Source organism: Stegastes partitus, unplaced genomic scaffold (genome assembly GCF_000690725.1).
Source record: "Stegastes partitus isolate 25-593 unplaced genomic scaffold, Stegastes_partitus-1.0.2 Scaffold103, whole genome shotgun sequence".
Lineage (NCBI taxonomy): Eukaryota > Metazoa > Chordata > Actinopteri > Pomacentridae > Stegastes > Stegastes partitus.
The window spans coordinates 219,668-242,008 of NW_007577834.1; the positions used below are offsets into that span (position 1 = coordinate 219,668).

A 22,341-nucleotide genomic window follows, 5' to 3' on the forward strand; every position below is an offset into this window, starting at 1 on the left:
GACAATCCATCCATCCATCCATCCATCCATCCATCCATCCATCCATCCATTGTCTTCTGCTTATCCGGGGTCGGGTCGCAGGGGCAGCAGGCGAAGCAGGTCGTCCCAGACCTCCCTCACCCCAGCGACGCTTTCCAGCTCTGCATGGGGGATCCCGAGGCGTTCCCAGGCCAGCCAAGAGATATAATCCCTCCAGCGGGTTCTGGGTCTGCCCCGGGGTCTCCTCCCAGGTGGATGTGTTCGGAAAACCTCCAGAGGAAGCCTCCCCGGTGGCATCCGAATCAGATGTCCATGCTACCTCAACTGGCTCCTTTCAGCGCGAAGGAGCAGCGGCTCTACTCCGAGCTCCCTCCGGATGTCCGAGCTCCTCACCCTATCTCTAAGGCTGAGTCCAGCCACCCTGCGGAGGAAGCTCATTTCGGCCCCTTGTATCCACGATCTCGTTCTTTCGGTCATGACCCAAAGCTCGTGACCATAGGTGAGGGTTGGGACGTAGATGGACTGGTAAATCGAGAGCTTTGCCTTGCGGCTCAGCTCTCTCTTCACAACGACAGTCCGGTACAGCGCCCGCATTACTGCTGACGCTGCACCGAGCCGCCTGTCCATCTCACGCTCCATTTTCCCATCACTCATGAACAAGATCCTGAGATACTTAAACTCCCTCGCTTGAGGAATTTAAAAAATCTGTTGTAAACACTACATCTCACAGCAGTAATTTTTTACATAAAATATATGAATAATAAAGAATTGTTCACTGTAAAAAAAAAAAAAAAAAGGGTTGAATTAAAGATGTTTTAAGTGTTTCTCCAAACACTGGTAATGAGTTAAAATTTAAGTAAGCTCACTTCTACAGTTAAGTATTGTCATGAAGCGTGCAGACTCTTTCCATGGAGTTCAACCATTTATTACACTTCGTGACAACATGAACAGATCGCTGAGTGCAGTCTAGCTGTTGCTGCTTCTCTAGGGTATTGACGGGGGAACAGAATTTTTTTTTAAGTATTGACAATTTGAAACGACACACGCACCGGATCAGGTGGACTCATAGACTGTGTAGAAAAATGAAGGTGAGTGGACAGCGTCTGGTGGCAGCGCACACCGCCCTCCTGTTTGACCAATCACAGCCTTCATGCTCTCACGGAGGCTGACAGAGAAGGGATGGAAACAAGAGCTCTCACTCTGCCACTACTCTCGGCTACCAAAGAGAACAGACATTCATCTCCCACTTGGACTAGCCTGTTTGACTCTCAACAAAATGAACGAAATTTTCCCACTATATTGTAATTAGTGCTGTAAAAGCTTTTCCAAACTTTACCAAAAAGACATATTATACAATATACTGCCAGAAACGCTTTGGTATTTTGTTGCTGAATGCAAGTAAAATCCTGTTACTGAAATAACATCAGACAAAACAAAAATGAATTTAGCTTAAGCACCAGATTACTTCACTATCATGAGTCAGGTTTATGGAAAAGAAAAGCCAAACTGAGGAATTAATCAGAAAATGGATCAGGGGTGTATCTTGTTACCAGACTAGAGTGCATTTTTTCCCCACTGAGTGATGTCTTTACTTCATAGACGATCTTCACACTTTGATTCACAGTGCCCTTCCTGGTTAGTCACAACAACAGTGATGGCGGCTGCTGCACGGTTCTTCATCCGAGGTTCAAACTTGAAACTTTCCCTCTCCGGTGTTGGCACCGGGGCTCAGAGCTCGTATGGGGCCTCCCCGTTAAAACTGTCACCCAGCTGTAATTCGCGTACAAAAACACAACGAAGACATGCAGCACACTTTACCTTCCAGCCTGACCCCGTCCCGACACAATACGGTGAGTGGCTGGTTAGCCGGCTAGCGTTAGCTAAGTTTGTTCGCATGAACAGGTAACACTTTTTTTACGATAACACCGGACGTTTCCGTTGTTTAACCGTAGAAAAAAACAAAAAGCAAAAAACTGAGACACCTTTTAGCAGAACTGTCAACACTGTGCTGCATACAGGCGTTTTCTATTCGGTTGTCAAGTCGGAATGGGGAAACCAATGTCACCGTCAGTACAGCTTTGAACTGAAACTTTCAAAACGCTTGGATTAATAATGATAAGACATATCTGATATATATACTTTTTCCACATAAAAACTTACTTTCGAAGTGTGAAAGTTGTAAAATTATATGTTATTACATGTGTATTATTTTTCCCTTTTTGAAGACTCCAGTATTTATGCTTTGATCTAAACACATTATCATTTGCACATTTCTGTAACTCTCTTGTACATTCTTGTAAATTTAGTTGACTTTCTTCAATATTATATTTTCTATGTATTTTTATTTATTTTTTTAATCTTATTTTATTTGACATTCTTTTTTTAACCTTCATTTTATACTCCAATATTCTGTGTTGTCTTTTGCTTTGTTTACCCCCTCTGTTGAACATTCATGCTGCTTTAACAACTGAATTTCCCTCTGGGATTAATAAAGTCAGTCTAAGTTATGAATAACTACTGCTCATGTGCAGGGTTCACCTGTTAGACACATGATGTCCTCCTCTGTTTTATCACTTGTCACACTGATGTTGGGCCATGATTTGCACCAAAGTAGTTGCCATGTCACAGTAATCCCCTCACCCGTTTAAATTGGGCACAGAGGAACCTTCCAACTTCAGCAGGGAAAAGTGAAGCAGTCTATGAGTATGAATCTCTTCCCACGCTCCATCATGTTGCACAGACATGCAAGAAAAAACACTTTATGAGCAGAGGTTGACTTTAAAAGTCCACCATCTGACCTGTTTGCCTATGTATGCAGTAGTGCAAGTTACTGGTAGCGATCACTGAACTCAGTGTTAAAAGGTTACTGCTGCTAATAAGCTCTCTCAGCAGCGTGACTTACTATTTAGCATAATTAAACAAAAGGTTAAGAAGATTATTTGGCTGATAGCCAAACTAAGTAATCTATGCTGGCTGAAATAAAAATACTACATGATGGTTCATTTAGATGTGTGTTGATTTGCATTTGGTTGCTGTAGCTTTCCAGCATAAAAGTACTTTTGATTTGACTTCATTGCATGACAGAATGTAACTCATATGTTTCTTCTGTTGATAGTCCCAAACAAGCGTTGGCTCATTTTCTGCCCTGCAGTAAATTTGACCAGGAAGTTGGCACTTGTAACTAACCAACTAACATTACTAACATTTTTACTGGATCCAGAAAAACAACACAACAGAACTGAGAAATTACTGGTATTGTGTCTGTGACAAAGAAGCGTCTGGCAGGAGACAGTGAGTCTTTGCCAAGTTATGTAATTATTTTTTCCTGCAGTAACTGGTATGGTGAGTTACAGTTTAGTTCAGCAGTGTACTGTTTGTCAACTCTGAATGTAGTTTACATGCAAATTATTGTGTGGGTGTGTTCTTTAAAGGTTTTTTTTTGTTTGTTTTTTTTTGCTATTATTAACTTTGCTAAATTGTCTTTTAGGCCCTACCCAGAAGATGAACTTGTTCCAGTCAATAACAAGTGCCTTGGACAACACTCTCTCTAGTGATCCTACAGCAGGTAGGACACTAATGCAGGAAATGGAGGTCATGCAGTCTGTAAAACATCAGTCCTGGTAACCATCTATAGTTTTAAAAAGTATGAACTGCTTGCTCAGGCTCTTGTATATGTAATGTGCATTACATACAGTGTGCATTTGCTCATTAAATGCACAATCTAAGTAATGCATAAATAAGAAATACAGATCTATGGTGTCTCCTCATTCTAAGCACTTCTTGCTGCAACTCCATACACTGTCCAATAAATTCCCTGTAGAGTTAAGTAGTGTGAGAAGCTGTTACAGATGTCTCTGGTTCTGGAAGTAAAAATCCTATTAATTTTTCCCCCAGACGGTGTTATGTGTTATGACACCTAATAATTTGTGCTCATCTACAGCTTGAGTTGCCAGGAAACTGCCCCAGTTAAATCATCAATCCAAAACACGACTGAATTAGAAGATATCTGGTTCTTCAATTAAAAATTTGAAGGTACAAGTCCAGTTTCATAAAGCAGCTGTCATTTCCATAGTGAATTTTAGCAAGAAGCATCTTAAAAGCTTAACTTTTAGTCAGTTTACATTAAGAGGTTGGAGAGGTAGATTAATCCAGCAATTAAGGCATTATATTATGTTCACAAATTCAGCAGTGACGTGTTCCCTTTCCTTGGCAACAGCAGCCAGCTCATACTGGTGTATTTAAACTTGTCTGACATGCAACAAGTGACATGTAAAACATTATTTCTGATAAAGGGCATTTAAATTATTAAAAGTGGTGGACGTAATCCAAACCCGTAGAGTTGTTACATTATCCAGGATAGTTCTGTTGTAGCAAGGACAGCAATAAGAATATTTAGGATATAGATAGATATAGAAATGTAGCGTGAGGCTTAATCACTTGTGGAACCAGCAACCCCCTTCGCTTCACTACTTAGCCTTAAAAGGTAAGAAATGTTGCTTGATCACTTGCCAAGACTGTTGAGCTCCAATCAGAGAGCTGTCAGCAGGGATCGTGGCATGTTGTTTTTCTTTTCCACATCTCACGTTGTGATTTTTACTTTTGAATGTAACTGTTACTGTTTACTGTTGTTTTCTTGTCTGCTGAGGAACATACACCACTGACTGCGTCCTATTGTTTGTCTGCAGTCATCTTTGGGGAAGATGTTGCCTTTGGTGGAGTCTTCCGATGCACAGTGGGTCTGAGAGACAAATATGGTAAGATGCCGTTTTAAATTCCCCCATCTAAAAGTCTCAGTTGCTAAGTCTGTAAAAACTGTCAGCAACCTGCTCTCCAGTTTGTGTGATGCAATTTTGCAACTAGATGGCAGCAGAGTACTGCAAAGAATCTGACCAGTCACCGCTCTTGCAAGGTTAAGTTGCTGCTCACTGTTCACCTAGAGGACCAGAAGGATCTGTTTGCACGTACAGTATGTGTCCGACGGACAGACAGACAGACAGATGTTTAGACACGTCAGAACAGGGAAAGCACAGGTGTAACTGATAACATTTCACCTTTAATATCAGGCAGCACTTACTGGGACACTTAAATGCAGAAGAGCCATTGTTAATGTTAGTCACACCTGTTTGCACACTGCAGACAGTGCATAGGTCTTTGCTGCTTTTGTGAAGTCCTCTTTTCGCTTACAGTGAACCAGAGAGTTTCTACATTAATTTTATGGCAATATCAAGGCTGTAGTTTGTTGTGTCCTCATAATCCATTATGTTATAAGATTAGATAGTTCAAGAGACGCTGTATCAATTTACATGATCTTTTTTCCCCTTTTTTTTCTGTTTTTTTGTGCTTTCACTGTAATTTGAGCTCTTAAAGGATCTATTGGCACCAAATTAAACTATTCAGAAGCTGTAGCTGCACCTGCCATAGTAGAAAAATGATATGTGTAACTGACATACCATAAGAATAAACAATGACTCGATTCTGTTTAAGTGTCCCAGTATTTTATGACAGAGCACCAGTGTGCACAGGACCTAAAGCCAGGCAGACACTGTGTGGTTTCTGATAAATGTTGTGTCGACTTACACTACCCGTTTTAATCAGCCACTAACCCTGAAACCTCTGTTGTCACACTGCTCTCAGACTGACATTTGGTCGACCGGTCAGAAAACACTAATTAATGTGCATTTCCATCCACTACCGAAAGAGTGTGAAACACTAGATGGTGCTAACCCTGCAGGCAGGTGCTAACATTTATCGACTGCAAAAGAAGAGATCACTTAATTAAAAGTGTCTATCAAACCCCAAATGAATAAGAATGGTGTGTAAAATGTGCAGTTGATTTTGATTGATTTGAGGAGGGTTGAAGTCTTTTCACAGGTCCACACAGACCTAATGGTTTAGTCTGCTCTATGTGTCTTTACCATCAGCGAGGCAAGAGTTTTAGAGGATGAGTCACATGCTTCATGTATGTCATCAGTTAGTCTGCAAATGTTGCATTTTGCTTAAATCAGTGCATGACGTTGTCCACTTCTACCAAGCATACAATCCTATTTTTATGTTTCTAGTTGAAAGAAGTAGATGAAAACACTCTTAGTCCAACTCTCATGCATGATGAAGGCTAGCACATACTGCAGCTTATTTTTAGAGATATGTTATTCATTCATTTATTATTATTATTGTTTAACCCTCTGAACCCAGAAAAACCCAGACTGCCAAAATGTCACCATGTGTCAGCCAGAAACTGTGAATACTCAAAGAATCGCCAGATCTGTGATGTGCACTTCCGTCGTGAAAATTGCTGAAATCTAAGTTTAAAATTGTGGTATTTCATCAGTCACTGTGTTATTTAAACATTTGCCAAAAGTTAAAATGTGACCCATCTGCACAAAATCAGTCACATTGCTCCTGATGGTATTTGACAACAATATGGAGTGTAATATTGTAATATGATGTTACCTACATGTAGAAAGCAACTAAATGGACCGATCTAAGTAATAAACCCTAAATAAATATTTTATCAGGTGTTAATGTAATTCGGGCTGTATTTTAGATATACGATGGAAGATGGGTCACAAATGCTTCGTAGTAATCAGCTTCTGTAAAAAACAAGAAACTTTGTACCTGGGAAGCCACTAGCGGGCCGAGCTACAGGTTGTGTACACAGTGCAAATAAGGGGAAAAGTAAAAAAAAATAAAAAAATAAATATGATAAAATTATAAAACATATAGAGTCAACACTTTGTTCCAGTCTTGCAAACACCTGCGGGCACTTGGGAAAATGTTGTATACATTAATTCCAGATTTTTATTTTTATTTTTAGAGAGAAAAAAAAGCATTCAAAGAAATTCAGTTTTCGATTCCTTCTTGTTTCTTCTTTTTTTCTTTGCTATTTTGTAATTCTTTGTACTTCTTGCCATTTTTGTGACATTTCTGTAGAGGTTCGGAACTATAAATTGCACAAAAAAATGAGCCCACAGTGAGTATAAAAGTAACAGGAGCAAAAACCACCCAGAAACTCCTTGAGGTTCAGAGGGGTAAAAGCAACTGGTAGCTCCAGTTTTGCTGTATAGTTGACAATCGTAAAAATACAACTGTTAGGGTGCAGAAATATTCTAATGACATGGCAACAGCTTCTAAATAGCATTAAGCTGCCCTTTGTGTCTTCAGAGTATGGAGACTCAGCTCAATTGTTCTTTCTTGTTTATTGTTGTAATGAAATAATTACATGTAAATAAATGGTCTTTCTTATTTGAGTTCTTTTTCAGTTTATTTTTTATGTTTTTTTTTTTTTTCTTTATAGCGAAGAGTCTCAAATCCGTTCCACGGTGGCCAGCTCTGCCTTTTGTTTTCATTGACGTCAGGAGTGTTGACCTTTGGAAAGGGATCATTATTTTCCATCTCATCCTTGTGTACAGTGACGAACGCAAAGCTGTTTTTATCCCTCTCACTACTGAAAGGGATTGTGCACACCTCTGCCACCCGCGGCCATTACACAGAACAGAGGCTAATGCAGGGTGGACACTATATGAATGGCTTTTTACGAGGCGGATGCATTCACCTCTGAGAGTCAGCTCTCCACCTCTGGCTGCTTCTGTTTCCCTGAAAGCAGCAGCAGACACTGACTGTGCTCTGACTAGCTCTCCCTCACGCTGATGGGTTTAGCCTTTTTTACCGAAGGCAGCGACGGTGTCAGACAGCTAACTATAAAAGTTACATGCTGGCTGTTTAAAATTGCATTCTACACTCACTTGAACAACTGAGGCCCAAACATCAACACGGATGAGTTATTTTCACATCACTTCGTTGTATTTTATTTTTTTTTGTCATTGGTTGATTTACTGCTCATTGCTTTGATGACACACAGAAGCACACACACATGTTATTTACTGTCACTTTCACATGAAGCTGCATAGTTGAGGTCGGCTACAGTCTGAGCAGTAAGGCACTAAATTTTGATCACTTAATTGTTCATTCCTCCAAGGGTTTGTGGTGCCGTGCTTGCTAATTGAACTTTTTGAACGCAAAGGGCACATGAGGGCAAAGTTTCACTGCTGAGAAGCACACTTCCCAGCACAGCAGAAAAAGACTGCATTGGCAAATACACAGAGATGAGGGCAAAAATAACATTCTTAACCCAAATTTAGAGTCCCACTCCTGCGGCTCTTTTTCAGATTATAGGGTGGAGAATGGGAAATAGTTTTCCTTCTTCTGTTTTACTCCGTGGGGGTTGTGTGCATCGCAGGCTTGGTTAGCTACAGCTGAGGAGGAGTCACCAGCTTGTCACTTGGTTTATTTTAGAACCACATGGCATTGTAACAGAGCGTATTCTTGGGAGTCTCATCAGTCATCAGTGTGAGAAGTGTCAGAAAAAACAGACTATTTCCCACAATTGTGTTGACTCGTCCCAAGTGAATTATTATGTTCTCTGGGCTGTTAAGCAGTCCCAGCCTGAATGGTGGCCATCACACCTTAAACCTTCAATTTTTTGTCACCTTCCTCACTCCGTACCCTTGTCTTCTATTTTTCCCCAAGGTAAGGACAGAGTCTTCAACACTCCCCTGTGTGAGCAGGGCATTGTAGGGTTTGGGATCGGTGCAGCTGTTGCTGGTGCCACAGCAATTGCTGAGATCCAGTTTGCTGACTACATCTATCCTGCATTTGACCAGGTATGGCACACTTCCTTGCTTAATGACATACTAAAAAATGAACCCTGTGTTAGCACAAGGCTAGTCTCTCATAGTCGGGTCTATTAGCACTGGAGAATGGTCTGCTGCACATCACACTCATTCTGCTGATGCCTCTGTGAAATAGTGATAAGGGAATTGTTTTGAATTAAACACTATTTTCAGCACAAAATATAAGGCCAAGCTTAGTCTCTGGCTTGCTTTGTGACTCAGTGACAATCTTATACTTGGCCTTTTTGAAAAAGAAATTGATCATGTTATTCACTAATGAAAGTGGAAGTAAGAAAATAAAAGGGACAGAGGGAAAATCAATTAAAATACATTTTTGCACTGTTGGATCTCCCAAATGGTCAAACTTAACTCCACTGATGTTTGCATCAAACTGTAGTTAAATATCTTGAGGAATACTCCTGCATAATTGATGTCAGTTGTGTCAGCGTCAGTTAGGCCTAAAGACTTGACGCTGGAAAAGGAAAAAATGTTGGTGTGTTTACTTTGAGTCTAAATTTGCTGCTACTGGTACAGCAGAATAATCTGTAGTCAAGTTGTTCTCTGCATAAAGTAAGCACTAGAATAAGGGAAACCATGTAACTGCTGTTGTGCTGCATCCTTTTTTGAAGAACTGTTTGTGAGTCTTAGCTGGAGGAGAATTCTTGACAACATATGGCCAGATTTTAAAATGACTATGCCATGAACCTGTAGCCTTGGAGATTTATCTCACAATCCCTCAAGCTGAATGTCTGTGGTCCCGCTCAATAAAATGAGTCTAACAGCAGAGGATCTAATCATGTAATATTTTCTTTCAGATATTCTGCTATTAATATGTATTTTCATTAGTAAGGCCGCAAAGAATGAACAACATTGCTCTCTGCCTTGCTTTTTAGACGTGCCTTCCATCTCGTTTGAATAGCGTATTTGTTGTAGCACACCTTGAATGTCTATTGTTTCATATAAAATTGGTTGAACAAAAGAAGCCCTTTCTCCTGCTTTGGTCCTTTGCTGAGGAAGAGTAATGTGGCATTAACAGGCTAAGCAGGACAGTGGGCAATGCTGCTGTTTTTCCATGCATACATGCTGACACTCGTGTCATTCAGCGTATTCTCGCCCTCCGCAAGATTAATGTGAGTCCCTGCTGCTATGTCAAGGCAACATAAAACAAAATATGTGATAATGGAGCCTGTTTCTAAGAGCCTCCTGTTGCAATGCAGAGAAACAGTAGATTAGGCCTGGTGTCGGACCTTGAGTGGGCTCCCTTTCTCCTTCTGTGCTCTCGCTTAAAATGATGCAGTCCAAGTCGACCTTAGAGAGACATAAAACCCGGATTAACAGGCCACCTGAGTTTCAGGGTGGAAGAGTTGGGACACTTTTTTGGAAGAAGCTCAGTATCAGAAACTTTAGACGTAACAGAAACTCGAGACAATTGAGGTGATGGTGCTCGTTAAAAGTAAAGTACCTCTTTAATATCTTTAAGGGGAATAACAGAGAGAATGGCTCCCCCTCCACTGGTGTTGCTTATTCAAAAAAAAAAACAAAGAAAGGACTCTGTCTTTTAGGAGGTTTAAAATAGTTACATTTAAAATTAAATAATGTTTTGACTTTCTTTTCTCGTACTGAACCTTATTGTTTGTGCTGCTACAATATGTCAGGGGTCTCACAAAGATCTGCAGAGTTCTGTCTGTGTCTGACTTCTAATAGTCTAATGAACCTTATTGATATCTTTCCAGATAGTCAATGAAGCAGCCAAGTACCGCTACCGTTCTGGCAACTTGTTTGACTGCGGGAACCTCACCATCCGGGCTCCGTGGGGGTGTGTCGGCCATGGATCTCTTTACCACTCTCAAAGCCCTGAAGCCTTTTTCGCCCACTGCCCTGGTATTAAGGTTAGCCCTGCTGCTCATTACAGACTCTGACACGTCTGTCTTTCCCTTCATATTTTGTTCTTTTGTTTGTTCAACAGTGAAATATCTTCTCCTCATAGAAATGATGATATAAGCCAGTCCAGTGAGAGCTGTAGGATTTGTCACACTCTGTCATCTCTAACTTTGTCAGTAATCACCCATTTTAAATATCATTACCCGAACACACTGGACTAACTTTGAAAAAACCGGAGATGCAATAGGTCCCCACTCATAGTGAATGCATTCTGAAAATGACAACACAATACAGACTCCAGAGTCACTTTGCAGTGCACCCTGGAGCAGCTGAGACAAATTCAACTTTCTGTTCTCCAACAACCAATCACACTTGTTATGAGCCACTTGGAAAATAGAAGCACAGCTGTTTTTCTTTTCCAATTTAACTAAGAGAAAAAAACTTGACCAAAATGGAGGGCAGGCTGTTCATTCGGTCAGTGATCAAGATGGCGCCGGTGAGTGCGGCAGCCGTCGTACCTGCTCCAGCACCATTCCAACTTTTCTTATTATTTATCTTTTTATTTATCTTTCTGCACTGCGTTCACCATGTCATGTCCTTGTTGTATCAAATACGACAGAGACACACTGGTGAACATTGGCTTTTCACCATATTACACCACTTTTTCTGCCGATGCGTCCTGGCCCAGCGAGATCCTGCGGGTGCCCCCCAACAACAACAACAGAGGACGCTGGCAGCGTAACAGGCCCCGTGGGAAACGAGCTGCCATTAGGAACAGGTTGAGGCTACGAGCACGCCGACCACCACTGCCTAGCATCCTACTCGCAAACGTCCAGTCCCCGGACAACAAGCTGGACGAGCTCAGAGCCAGGATCAGGTACCAGAGGGACACAAGAGACTGCAATATCATCTGACGGAGACATGGCTGACCTCCTCCGTACCGGACCACGCCGTTCAACAAGCGGAGTTCTTCACACTTCATCGTATGGACAGAATGGCTGAGTCGGGGAAGTCTAGAGGCGGGGCATCTGTCTTATGACCAACAACAACTGGTGCAGAGATGTTGTGTGTCTCTCTAAGTCCTGCTCGCCCAACCTGGAACTTTTAACCATCAAATGCCTGGCCTTTCTATCTCCCCCGAGAATTCACCTCCGTTATTTTCAGCGCCGTCTACATCCACCCACAGGCAGACACGGACACTGCATTAGCCGAGCTACATGAGGCTATCTCCAGCTACCAGGCTAACCAGCGGGAGGCAGCCCTCATCGTGGCTGGGACTTTTAACAGTGCCAGCTTGCGGAAGGCGATGCCAGAACTCCACCAGCACCTTCCCCTTCGCCTTCCACACCAGAGGAGACAGAACTTTGGACCACTGTTACTTTCCCTTCAGAGACGGCTATGCAGCAAAGTCACAACCACCATTCGGCAGGTCAGACCACGCCTCCGTTCTCCTTCTGCCCAGGTACAAACAGCGGCTGAAGCGGGCAGCCCCGGTGGAGAGAGAAGTGTCGTGCTGGTCTGACCAATCAGAGGCCGCCCTGCAGGATGCCTTGGAGACAACAGACTGGGACATGTTCCAACGCAGCTCCGGTGATGACGTCAGTTTGTTTACGGTTGTGGGATTTATTGGGAAACTAGTGGAGGACACTATCCCCAAAAGAACCATCAGGGAGTTCCCCAATCAGAAGCCATGGATGAACAAAGGCATCCGCGACGCTCTGAAGTCTCGCCGCTACGTACAGCGTCCGCAGAGCCGTGAGGGAGGCCAAGCAGAGGTAAGGGGAGAAGCTGGAGTCACAGCTGCAGCGAAGGGACATCAGGGGACTGTGGCAGGGACTACGAACAGTGACGGAGTACAAAGCAACACCGATGCCCATGGTGAGTGCTGACATCTCTCTGGCCGACGAACTCAACAACTTTTATCATCCTGCCCGGCAGAGAGGAGGAGATGCGGACCGCGACGGAGCATGAAATGAGGCGGATGTTTCAGCGCGTGAATACCAGGAAAGCTGCAGGACCTGACGGTATAACTGGCCGTGTCCTGAAAACCTGTGCCAACCAGCTTGCACCGGTGTTCACAGAAATATTCAACCTCTCGCTCTCCCAGTGCATCATCCCCAGGTGCTTTAAACAGTCTGTGATTGTTCCCGTCCCCAAGAAAGCCAAGCCCAGCTGTCTTATTGACTACCGGCCCATTGCCCTCACCTCTGTGGTGATGAAATGTTTTGAAAGACTGATCAGAAACTTCACCTCCTCCCTACCTGCCTCCCTGGACCCCCTACAGTTCACATACTGGCCAAACAGATCCACAGACAACGCCATAAATCACCTGCTTCACACAGCCCTGGCCCACCTGGACACTAGGAAGGGGTATTATGTGAGAATGCTGTTCATGGACTTCAGTTCAGCGTTCAACACCATAATCCCCTCCAGACTGGTCACTAAGCTGCAGGACCTTGGACTCACCTCCTCCCTATGCAGGTGGGTCTATAGCTTTTTGACCAGCAGACCACAGGTGGTTCGAGTGGGGAACCACCTGTCCCCCTCACGCACCCTGAACATCGGTGCCCCCCAGGGCTGTGTGCTGAGCCCTCTGCTTTACTCCCTGTACACCAATGACTGCCTGTCCACATCAGACTCTAACACCATCAGTAAGTTTGCTGATGACACAGCAGTGGTGGGCCTGATCTCCAACAACAACGAGGAGGACTGTTTGATGGAGATCACCCACCTGGAGGACTGGTGCAGAGACAACAGCCTCCTCCTGAACGTCAGCAAGACCAAGGAGCTGATTGTGGACTACAGCAAGAAGCAGCAGAGGGCAGACCACCCACTCAGGATCAGCGGGACAAAGGTGGAGCAAGTGGAGAGCTTCAAGTACCTGGGTGTTAACATCACGCAGGACCTGACATGGTCCTATCACATCAACACCCTGGTGAAGAAGGCTCGACAGCGTCTCTACTTCCTCCGACGACTGAGGGACTTTAAGCTCCCTCTCAAGGTGCTCAGGAACTTTTACACCTGCACCATTGAGAGTGTTTTGGCAGGGAGTATCACCACCTGGATGGGCAGCAGCACCCAGCAGGACTTCTTGGCCCTGAGAAGGGTGGTCCGCTTGGCTGAGCGCACCATCAGAACCACCCTCCCCAACCTGCAGGACATTTACATGAAACGATGCAGGTTAAAGGCCAGGAAGATTGTGAGTGAGCCCACCCACCCTAGCCACAGACTGTTCTCTCTGCTGCCATCAGGGTGGCGTTACCGCTGCCTGAAGGCAAACACAGAGAGGATGAGGAGGAGCTACTTTCCTCAGGCAGTCTGCCGGCTGAACCTCAAACAATAGACAATCAAACTGGTCACTTGCACTTTCACCTGTATACATACAGTTATATATAGTATTATTTCTTTATTTATTCCATCTCTGTTTGTACTGTTTGAAATTTGATCTATTTATTTTGCTTTATTTTTAACCCCTTTATTTCTCTCTCCCTATATATATGTGTGTGTGTGTGTGTGTGTGTATATATATATAGAGATAGATATACTCATATATATATTTACTACCTGTGTGTTTATCCTTATTTTTATTCATTTCTTAACATTGTTTTGGTGTGGAACAGTACGCAAAACATTTCACTGCAAGTTATACCATGTATGACTGTGTTTGTGATAAATAAAGACCTTGAAGTGTCTCTGCTGTCCAGTGTGATGTAACTAAGACCTTAAAGAACTTGACAAAAAGAGGAAAAAAGTCAAAAGAAGTGTAGAAACAGAACACTGCACCAGTGGAGTGACACATGGACAAAATAACTGTCCAAATATTTAAAAATGTAGTATATAAGAAGTATAGGCTTCATGCTTAACACTGCGGACACCTACAGGCTTCAGGTTTGTTAAAGACAGCAGACAGCTTGAATCAAAATATGAATTTTAAGTCATACTTCAGGGTTGAGCCAGAGTTAAGCATGCTGAACTCTGGGTGGAATCAACAGCATGTGCTCAAAGTACGCAAGTCCATGTTAAAATGTTAGATATAACATCCCTCGCTGCTTTTTTTGTTTGTTTTACTAAGCATACATGGAAGTTTCTCATATGCCTCAGCTGAGAAGGACTGTACAGTTTACAGCTACAGTTCATTCACTGTGAGTAACCCTCGCTGAGAGCATTAAACACGTTGTCTCTCTGCAAAGGTCAGACTGATAAATACTAATCTTTGTGCATAATATCAGCACCATTTGAGAATCAGGCCCAACACACAACCTGACAAGCTTGATTCAGCTCTGGTCCAGTGTTATACCCAGATTTTGACGAGAATACCAATTTTCTATCAAAATGTCTGGAACTGTTACAGCGCAAGAGAGCAAAAGAGATTATCAATATCAGTGCAGTTTGGTCAGGCAGTGGATTAGCAGTCATGTTTGAAGGTTTTGTATCAGTTGTACTCCACTCTGTTGGTTAAGCAGGTAATGTATGAGTCATACAGATAGTTAAGGTAGACGCTAAATCTTCGTCTGAGCATGTTGGTGATGTGAACCGAATAAAATTCTGTACGTCTCAATAATCAGTTTCAGGTAAAAGTTCAGATGTCTTCGCTGCATTACTTGGCCTAACAGATGCCATGTGTTCCTCAGGTTGTAATACCTCGTAGTCCAGTGCAGGCCAAAGGGCTGCTCCTCTCCTGCATCGCTGACAAGAACCCATGCATATTCTTTGAGCCCAAGATTCTGTACAGAGCAGCAGGTAAGCCAGTTTGTGTGTGAATATGAAGTCAACATGTAACTGAGGCTTGTTTATTTCTGTTCATTTGTTCCCCGTGATATTCAGCTTCCTCCAGCTTCATGCCTCGCTGGCCTCTCTATGTGTTTTCCTGGATTCTTTATGGAAAACATTTTTTTTCCCCCTTGTTAGAAGTGTGAGGCAAGACAAACAATATGCCTGACTGCAAACAATGTGAGTGAGATCAGCAGGACCACAGGTGTGAAGCAGACTGTCTAAATGGACTGTGAAGTGTTGACAGTGCTGAGCTGAATCCTCTGCCCCTCCCTCCTTGTGTGGAGGGAACATCAGTCTCTAGCATGGATAAACCCAAGGCCTGCATGGCTTTGGGCAGGCTGCCGTGCAAAAAGGTGTCCAGCAATGCTGTAATAAACTCTCAGCAGTTCTTGGCAGCTGTTGCAAAACAGTGCTGCCTTGGTTACATGATAATAATTTGATATCCATGACTTAAGACAGCGATGGAGACTTATTATAATAATAAAATACACAACTGTAGGAGATTGGTACTGCCATCCTCAAAGAAAAGTCTCTGATTTTTTTTTGGTTTCCTGCTTAGATAGGAGCCAGATGAGATTGTGAAATATGTCTGCAAACCAGGTCTCTGTTCTTTAGTAGTTTGTGCAGAGGGAGAGATAAAGATATTTAAGACAAAGATTTATGACCCCAGTGTCCGACTTCAAAAATCCTTCCCTTATACGTCCCATGTTGTACCCCTATTTAGAAATTTAATAAACTAATTAATGAAAGCACCGAAGCACAAAAGGTGACATGAAAACACAGTAACCCACCCAGTACTTGTCTCATGGTTTTAGGTCTGTTTTTAAGTTTCCACTTTGTGAGATTTTTCCTCAGCATGACATATGTATCACCCTGACTTGTGAGCATACAATCAAAACTAATAACCTTAGCCCCATTAGCAACACAGCACACTAACTGTATGGAATTTCCGATTGTTGTGGGAAAGTTTCCATCAAAAATAAATCCACTTGGTCTTTAGTTCCTTACATGCTGAGTGCACGAAGACTGTTGGGTTTGCTTTTGTAACCAACAACATGCCATTTGCTTACAGTTTTAAATAGTTGCCCAGTTTCTATGTACAAACTGCACAACATTCTTACAGGCTTGTAAGGCTGGAAGGCCATCTGGTTGAGGAGGGCAAGAGGAAAGTAAGAGCATCCTCATATTTTCTTTTGTTTTGCACAAACCAAACATAATAAAAACAGATGATTACAACATGGGATCTTTTGTTAGACAATATAACATGTTGTGGCTGCCTCTGTTGTTAAAACACCATGTATAGACACTGAATGTGTAGAAAAAAATATAAATGCATATGCAAGCTATGTTTCATCATCATTGTTATCTTTAGTGACTCTCAGCTGGGGCCTAAAATCTACTTTGTGGTTGTGAAAGAATTGTCTGACAAGAGATGTGAAATTGTGTTACAAGCATTCTTATTATTATTATCATCACAAGGCAGCTGAGAGCAGGTGTCGAAGTGTCTCTGCGGTGTTATCGTTTGTTTGTTTTTCAGTAGAAATTATTAGCCCCTCGGGGAGCGATGAGATAGCACATCAGTAATGTACTGTATGCAAGAGTGAAATTGCTCAGTGTGTCATTTCTTGCGTCAATTCCCGATGGAATAATGCCAGATATAATACGTTTTTACGAGGGGACAAGAAGATACTGGTTAATCAGTCAAGTGAAAAGAACAGTTGAGACAGCTAGTTTTGTCAAGCTCAAATGAAGACTTCACTTTTTGATTCCCTCCTTCAGTGATCAGTAGTCATGTCTGTGTGCAACTTCTTTCAGACATGGAATACATAGTTTTTGCTTTAAGTGGTGCCTTTGGGTGGCATTTACATTCATGTTTCCGCAGCTTTATTTAGACATGCCAAGACCGTAACAGATAGGACAACGGTGTAGGTTAGGCTGCCTCATCACGTCACCCTCGGCCTGACAGGAAAGCTGCTCTCAATTTTGTCATTTTTGCAAAAAAAGCTTTTACTTGTGTTGACTTTCTCCATGTGGAATTAAGTTACAGCTTTTCCTTGGCTGTTATGAATTGTAGGCACAAGATTTGTGTGTCTGCCTGTCAGTATAACTGCATCTATTGAAACTTGTACTGTGTTCAAAGAGAAATGGATATTCTAGCAGGTCCAACTAGTAAGATTGGCCTTCTGACTTTGACAGAAAAGAGACTGAGGTGCCTATTCAGGCTTGAGACCCACACATTGAATTGCTGCTTGAAAGGGGGTTTTATGTTTTGACAAATCACTCATCTGCTTCACACTGAGGGTTAGTGGTAGTGTGTCAAGAGTTCTTTTGATTTCCTAAAGGGGCAGAGAGAAGCACCTCATGTGGCATATGCCTCTGATGATGTCTGCTTGGATGACGAAGTCATGGTTTTAATTGCAGCAGGCCTCTCTTTTCTCCTGCAGAAGAGGATAAAAACCACACATTTGTGCCATCAGGGCCCTACTATGATGTGGGGCCTGAGATTCCACTTATTAAGCCATAACCTATTTTTCATAATTCAATTTTAACATTCTGAAAAATGCTATTATTCCGCTCAATTGGCCAATTTTCTGTCTCGTCTGGAAGCCTAAACCAGGAGCTGCACATCATTCACCAGAGCACTTGATGTTGTTCTAACATAGAGAGTCGTCGGGATGGGCAATTTTTCTTTCCTTTACGGCTTCTCTGAGGCTCGAAAGGATCATGGAAGCCATTCAAGGTTTCCAGAAAGGTCTCTAACCCAGCGTCTCCCCAGAGGATGATTACTCTGCCTAATTGTAATTTTGACTTTATGCGTTGCCTTGTAGGAATGCTTTTAGTAGTTCAGTTCCTCCAAAATCCACTCAATTTAAGATCCTGTACTCTACAAGTTTAAGAGCCAAAGCCATAATGGTGAAGGAGATTCAAAGACAGTTAAATAATACATTTTGAGATTATATGTTGTGCCTGTGCAGTATAAATATTGCTAATAAGCTGCTTGTTTGAAAGTGTTGGCAGTTTGAGTTTATGATAAGATTTGCGTTGTAATAATTTCCATGACTTTGCTAATGTTTTCCAAGACATTAATAACTATTATTCAAACCATATACTTACATGCACTTTGTCTTGGACGTCAGTTCAAAGACACACTGGCTGTGAGGCTCCCCCTTTTGGACTGATATTTCAATTCTGTGGCCCCTTTTCTGATTAGTACCCCATCCCACAAATGTTTTGTTGTCAAGATTAGTCACAGTTGTAGGCCCGTAGCTGGCAAATGAGCACATTAGATCATGCATAAGATTGTGCTGATAAAAGCACACTGCCTCTGGTGAGAGATGAGGTTCTGGAAAAAGCACGACGACACATATGAAATGGGCCAGATAAAATGTTCTAGAGTAGGAATTGTGTTTTTACACGGCCTGTTATTTTACCAGTTTGTCATCTAGTCTATCATTCAGAGCTACGGTCAGTTTGGAGGTCTGGGTATTCTACATGGAAGCAGCACATCTCAGAGTGAAATGATGAATGAATGCAGTCAGGATTGAGCCTCATTTATTTTGCATGTGATCTTACATATAATGGATTTGAATGTGTTTCCTCAGTGGAGCAGGTTCCCGAGGAACCTTACACCATCCCACTGTCGCAGGCCGAGATCCTACAAGAAGGGAGTGACGTCACTCTGGTTGCCTGGGGGACACAGGTAAGGCCACTCTGTGCAGTTTTAAGATGTCATCTATCTTTGGCTCATTTTTCATGGCCACGGGAAGAAAGGTGCCATGTCTCATCTCCACTAGATGACGTTTAAAGCCACAGAGGCTAGCAGTGGATTAACTTTAAGTCCATCACAAGCCCCCTCCGTCCCAGCAAGGTCTCTCAGCCAGCTGTCTGAGACTCAGACGTCTTCACAACATCAAGGCTGTACTCGGCTCTCCGCGTGTTAACACTACATGCCTGCTGCACACTATAGCCATTGTTTCCTTTCTTTTCATCTGAGAGATTTTATTTTCTGCAGCTTCGTATAAAGGGGCGTGTAACTCACTGGGAGTCATCCCCGACTTCGATTGTACCCGGCCACTTTAACAGGCTTATCCAGGGCTTAATGTACCTGTGGCGTGGCAGGGGGGTTGGAGGGCATTGAAGGAAAACAACTCCATCAAAGCCAGTATTATTGTTAAGGGTGGACGGAGAAGAAAGAGGATGCAGTAAAGTAGTGGAAAGCATGGTGCTCCTTTTCGAAGTGATATTCTTTTTGTCCCCACCTCATTACTCCCGTCGTCCGTCAGGCCTGTGCAGATGAGAGGCGAGAAAACAGCTTGTACAGAGTGGAGTCAAGGGAGCAGTACCCAGGCTTCACAGCAAATTCCTGATCATTCAAACAAGGAAGTCCTTTTCGTAATTCATTTTTGTTTTCCTCAGAGACATTACCTTAGTCTGCTACAAATAATGCAAAGGTGACACAATAAAATATACAATACTTCCAATTATTGTGCTCATTTATTAGGTTAGGACTGGTGCCTGTATCTTTCTAACTGGTCTGACTGCTGACAACTCTTATCCTTGAGATTATTCACATCTGTCACAGCAGTTTTATTTGGAAGCAGCCAATAATGACTGCCAGTAAATATGGGCTGATTTGACATCTAACTTGTTATGAGTTTTAAATTGCTGTGCTCTGTTTATCACTCAAGCTGTTTTGGCTTCTTAAATACAATAAAAACTATGCCTAAAATATTATCATTAATATTAAAATACATTTTACCACCACAAGTATAGCACTTCAAAGTTATAAAGCTGATGTAAGCATGAGAAGTACTTATACAATACCACGATTTAACATAATACATCATCAGGCTGTGAACCATTTCTTAATAAATGCGTATTGTAGTGAGAAAAGGCAAAGCTTTCATTTTGCAAATCCAAGGCCAGCGTGTCAGTGCCAGTTTTGTTTTCAAAAACAGAAAAATCTTTGTACTGTATTGCAGTAAGGTTGCAATTTCAAAACTGGAACTATGCTGCTTGTATTATGATAAATATTGAACTCTGCAGCATCTGGACATAATTTGAAAAATGTGCATGTTTATTGTCAGTCATTTAATTTTTTAAAAATTTTGTCAGTGTAAGCCTGTTGAAATTGAAACACAGCAAATGTAAGGCAGAATTTTTGTTGTAGCAGTAGCCAAACTGCAAACTGCATTATCCCATTTGATTAGAAGGCTTTCTTCCTGTTCTTTTCATGTCACATTTAGATCCATGTGATGAGGGAGGTGGCCGCCATGGCTCAAGAAAAACTGGGGGTATCCTGCGAACTCATCGATCTACGGACCATCCTGCCCTGGGATACTGAAACTGTTTGCAAGGTAACAGACATGTGCACCCACCCTCAGAAACACAGCAACCTTAACAAAAAGCATCTATTTTAGTGCTGCTTGACAAAATGAACAACAAAGAGGTATCTTTTGAGCACCAGTTGGGGAGAAGCAGCTCGTCCACATTCTGAATTCCCAAGGGATTACTTTGACACTTGTTTAAATCATTTCAGTTGTCATGTGACATAAATACTGTTGTTCATTGGAACCATCTTAGTGCTATATTTGTGTTTATTGTGGTGCACTGTGAGGCAATTTTCCTCTGGACTTGTGGTTGTCTTTGGTGCTTGATAAACAGGATTCCTTCCACTGCTGGTAACACTTGAATACGAGTTAATGTTGCCTCAGCTTGATCCAGGCTATGGCGCTCACCAAAACAAAATATTTCATTTGAGAGGGCTTTGAGAAAAGAGCTTGCTTTCCAGTGGGTATTCCATCTTTATTTATTTTGAAATGGAGGAAGGGGCATGACACAAGACAGTTTGGGAAATAGTGGCATAGAAGGATTCTTTCCTGCTCACCAGAGGCCAGTGTCAGTAGACTAAACCACCAGCAGACCAGCCAGAGAAGGTCTGATGCTTTGAAGAGCTCTTTGGAAATTAAAACCAAAGGTGTGTGTGTGTGTGAATGCAGACCTCAAAGAGCTTCACAGCAGGAGATGAACTGCGATTATGCATCTTCCCCACACTTGGCCGCTGCCTTTTAAATGGCCCTTAAATATATTCCGAGCTGTCTTTCTGTGTCAACACGGCTGCTTTTTCACAGTTGAGTAACCACATATTTTTTAATTTTTTCATATTTATTACCCGTGCTTCATACTCCTCTGGTGAAACTTATGACTTTGTCAGCGAGCACCACGCTGCTCCTGCTGCCAAGCAAATCTTATAACCAACAGTTAAAGCACAGGATGAAACTGCGGTAGGAGGGAAGTAATTTAATAGGGAGTCAACTGGAACTGATGGCAGAGACTGCAGTATTGTGCTGGCACTGAGCTACTTGCAGCTCAGAGTGAGCAGTAGTCAGTTACAGATTGTTTAAAAGGGGCTTATCAAGTGAATGTGATCTTTTTTTCTGAAGTAGTGCCCCATTAAAACAGCTGCCATGAAATTGAATAGTGTGTTTATGTGCTGCTTAGTGGGCCTAATGCCAGGCCTGCCACCTCGAGCTTGTCAACAGCATCTCTGTTTGCTATTTCCTCCAACCAAGTGCCCCTTAAACATCTGTCAAACCAATTGCTCCGACACACACACACGCGCGCGCACACACACGCTAACTCACTCCTCGTTCCTTCTTTCATATTTGGCAGTAACACCCACTGTTGCGTTACACTGATACCCTGCTATCCCCAGTGTTTTTATTTTTTTCCTCCATTGAGGTCCTTTGTTCTGGACTACTCTGCTGCCAGAGCAGAAAAACAGCCTTTTAATCAAGCTATTATCACATTTAGTGACGGCACAGAATTCATTTCAGTCTAAATCATGATTATAATCACCCAGACTAATGCATAGGAATACGCATTAAGAGCTTTTATTTTATCTTTTAATTAATCTGAGGCGCACAGGCAGAAATCCAGGTGTGCATCATTCATAATGAAAACAAATGTGAATAGCTTATTAGACTTGACATCACAAGAAGAGTGTAGTGGAATCGACAGCGGTTAGACTCACAGATGC

The 22,341-nt window shown here is 42.4% G+C and overlaps 1 protein-coding gene across 2 annotated transcripts in view; it reads left to right on the top strand.

Annotated features, from left to right (window-relative positions):
- The first annotated feature begins 1,626 nt into the window (after positions 1-1,626).
- Positions 1,627-22,341, top strand: part of bckdhb (branched chain keto acid dehydrogenase E1 subunit beta) — a 53,357-nt gene continuing 32,642 nt past the window's right edge. For both annotated transcript variants that reach the window (XM_008277609.1, XM_008277610.1), the window contains exons 1-8: positions 1,627-1,829; positions 3,467-3,544; positions 4,665-4,733; positions 8,506-8,639; positions 10,382-10,537; positions 15,161-15,269; positions 18,905-19,002; positions 20,549-20,659. In XM_008277609.1, coding sequence (XP_008275831.1) covers positions 1,634-1,829; positions 3,467-3,544; positions 4,665-4,733; positions 8,506-8,639; positions 10,382-10,537; positions 15,161-15,269; positions 18,905-19,002; positions 20,549-20,659 — 951 coding nt within the window. In that variant the 5' untranslated portion in view covers positions 1,627-1,633. The remainder of the gene's footprint in view (positions 1,830-3,466; positions 3,545-4,664; positions 4,734-8,505; positions 8,640-10,381; positions 10,538-15,160; positions 15,270-18,904; positions 19,003-20,548; positions 20,660-22,341) is intronic.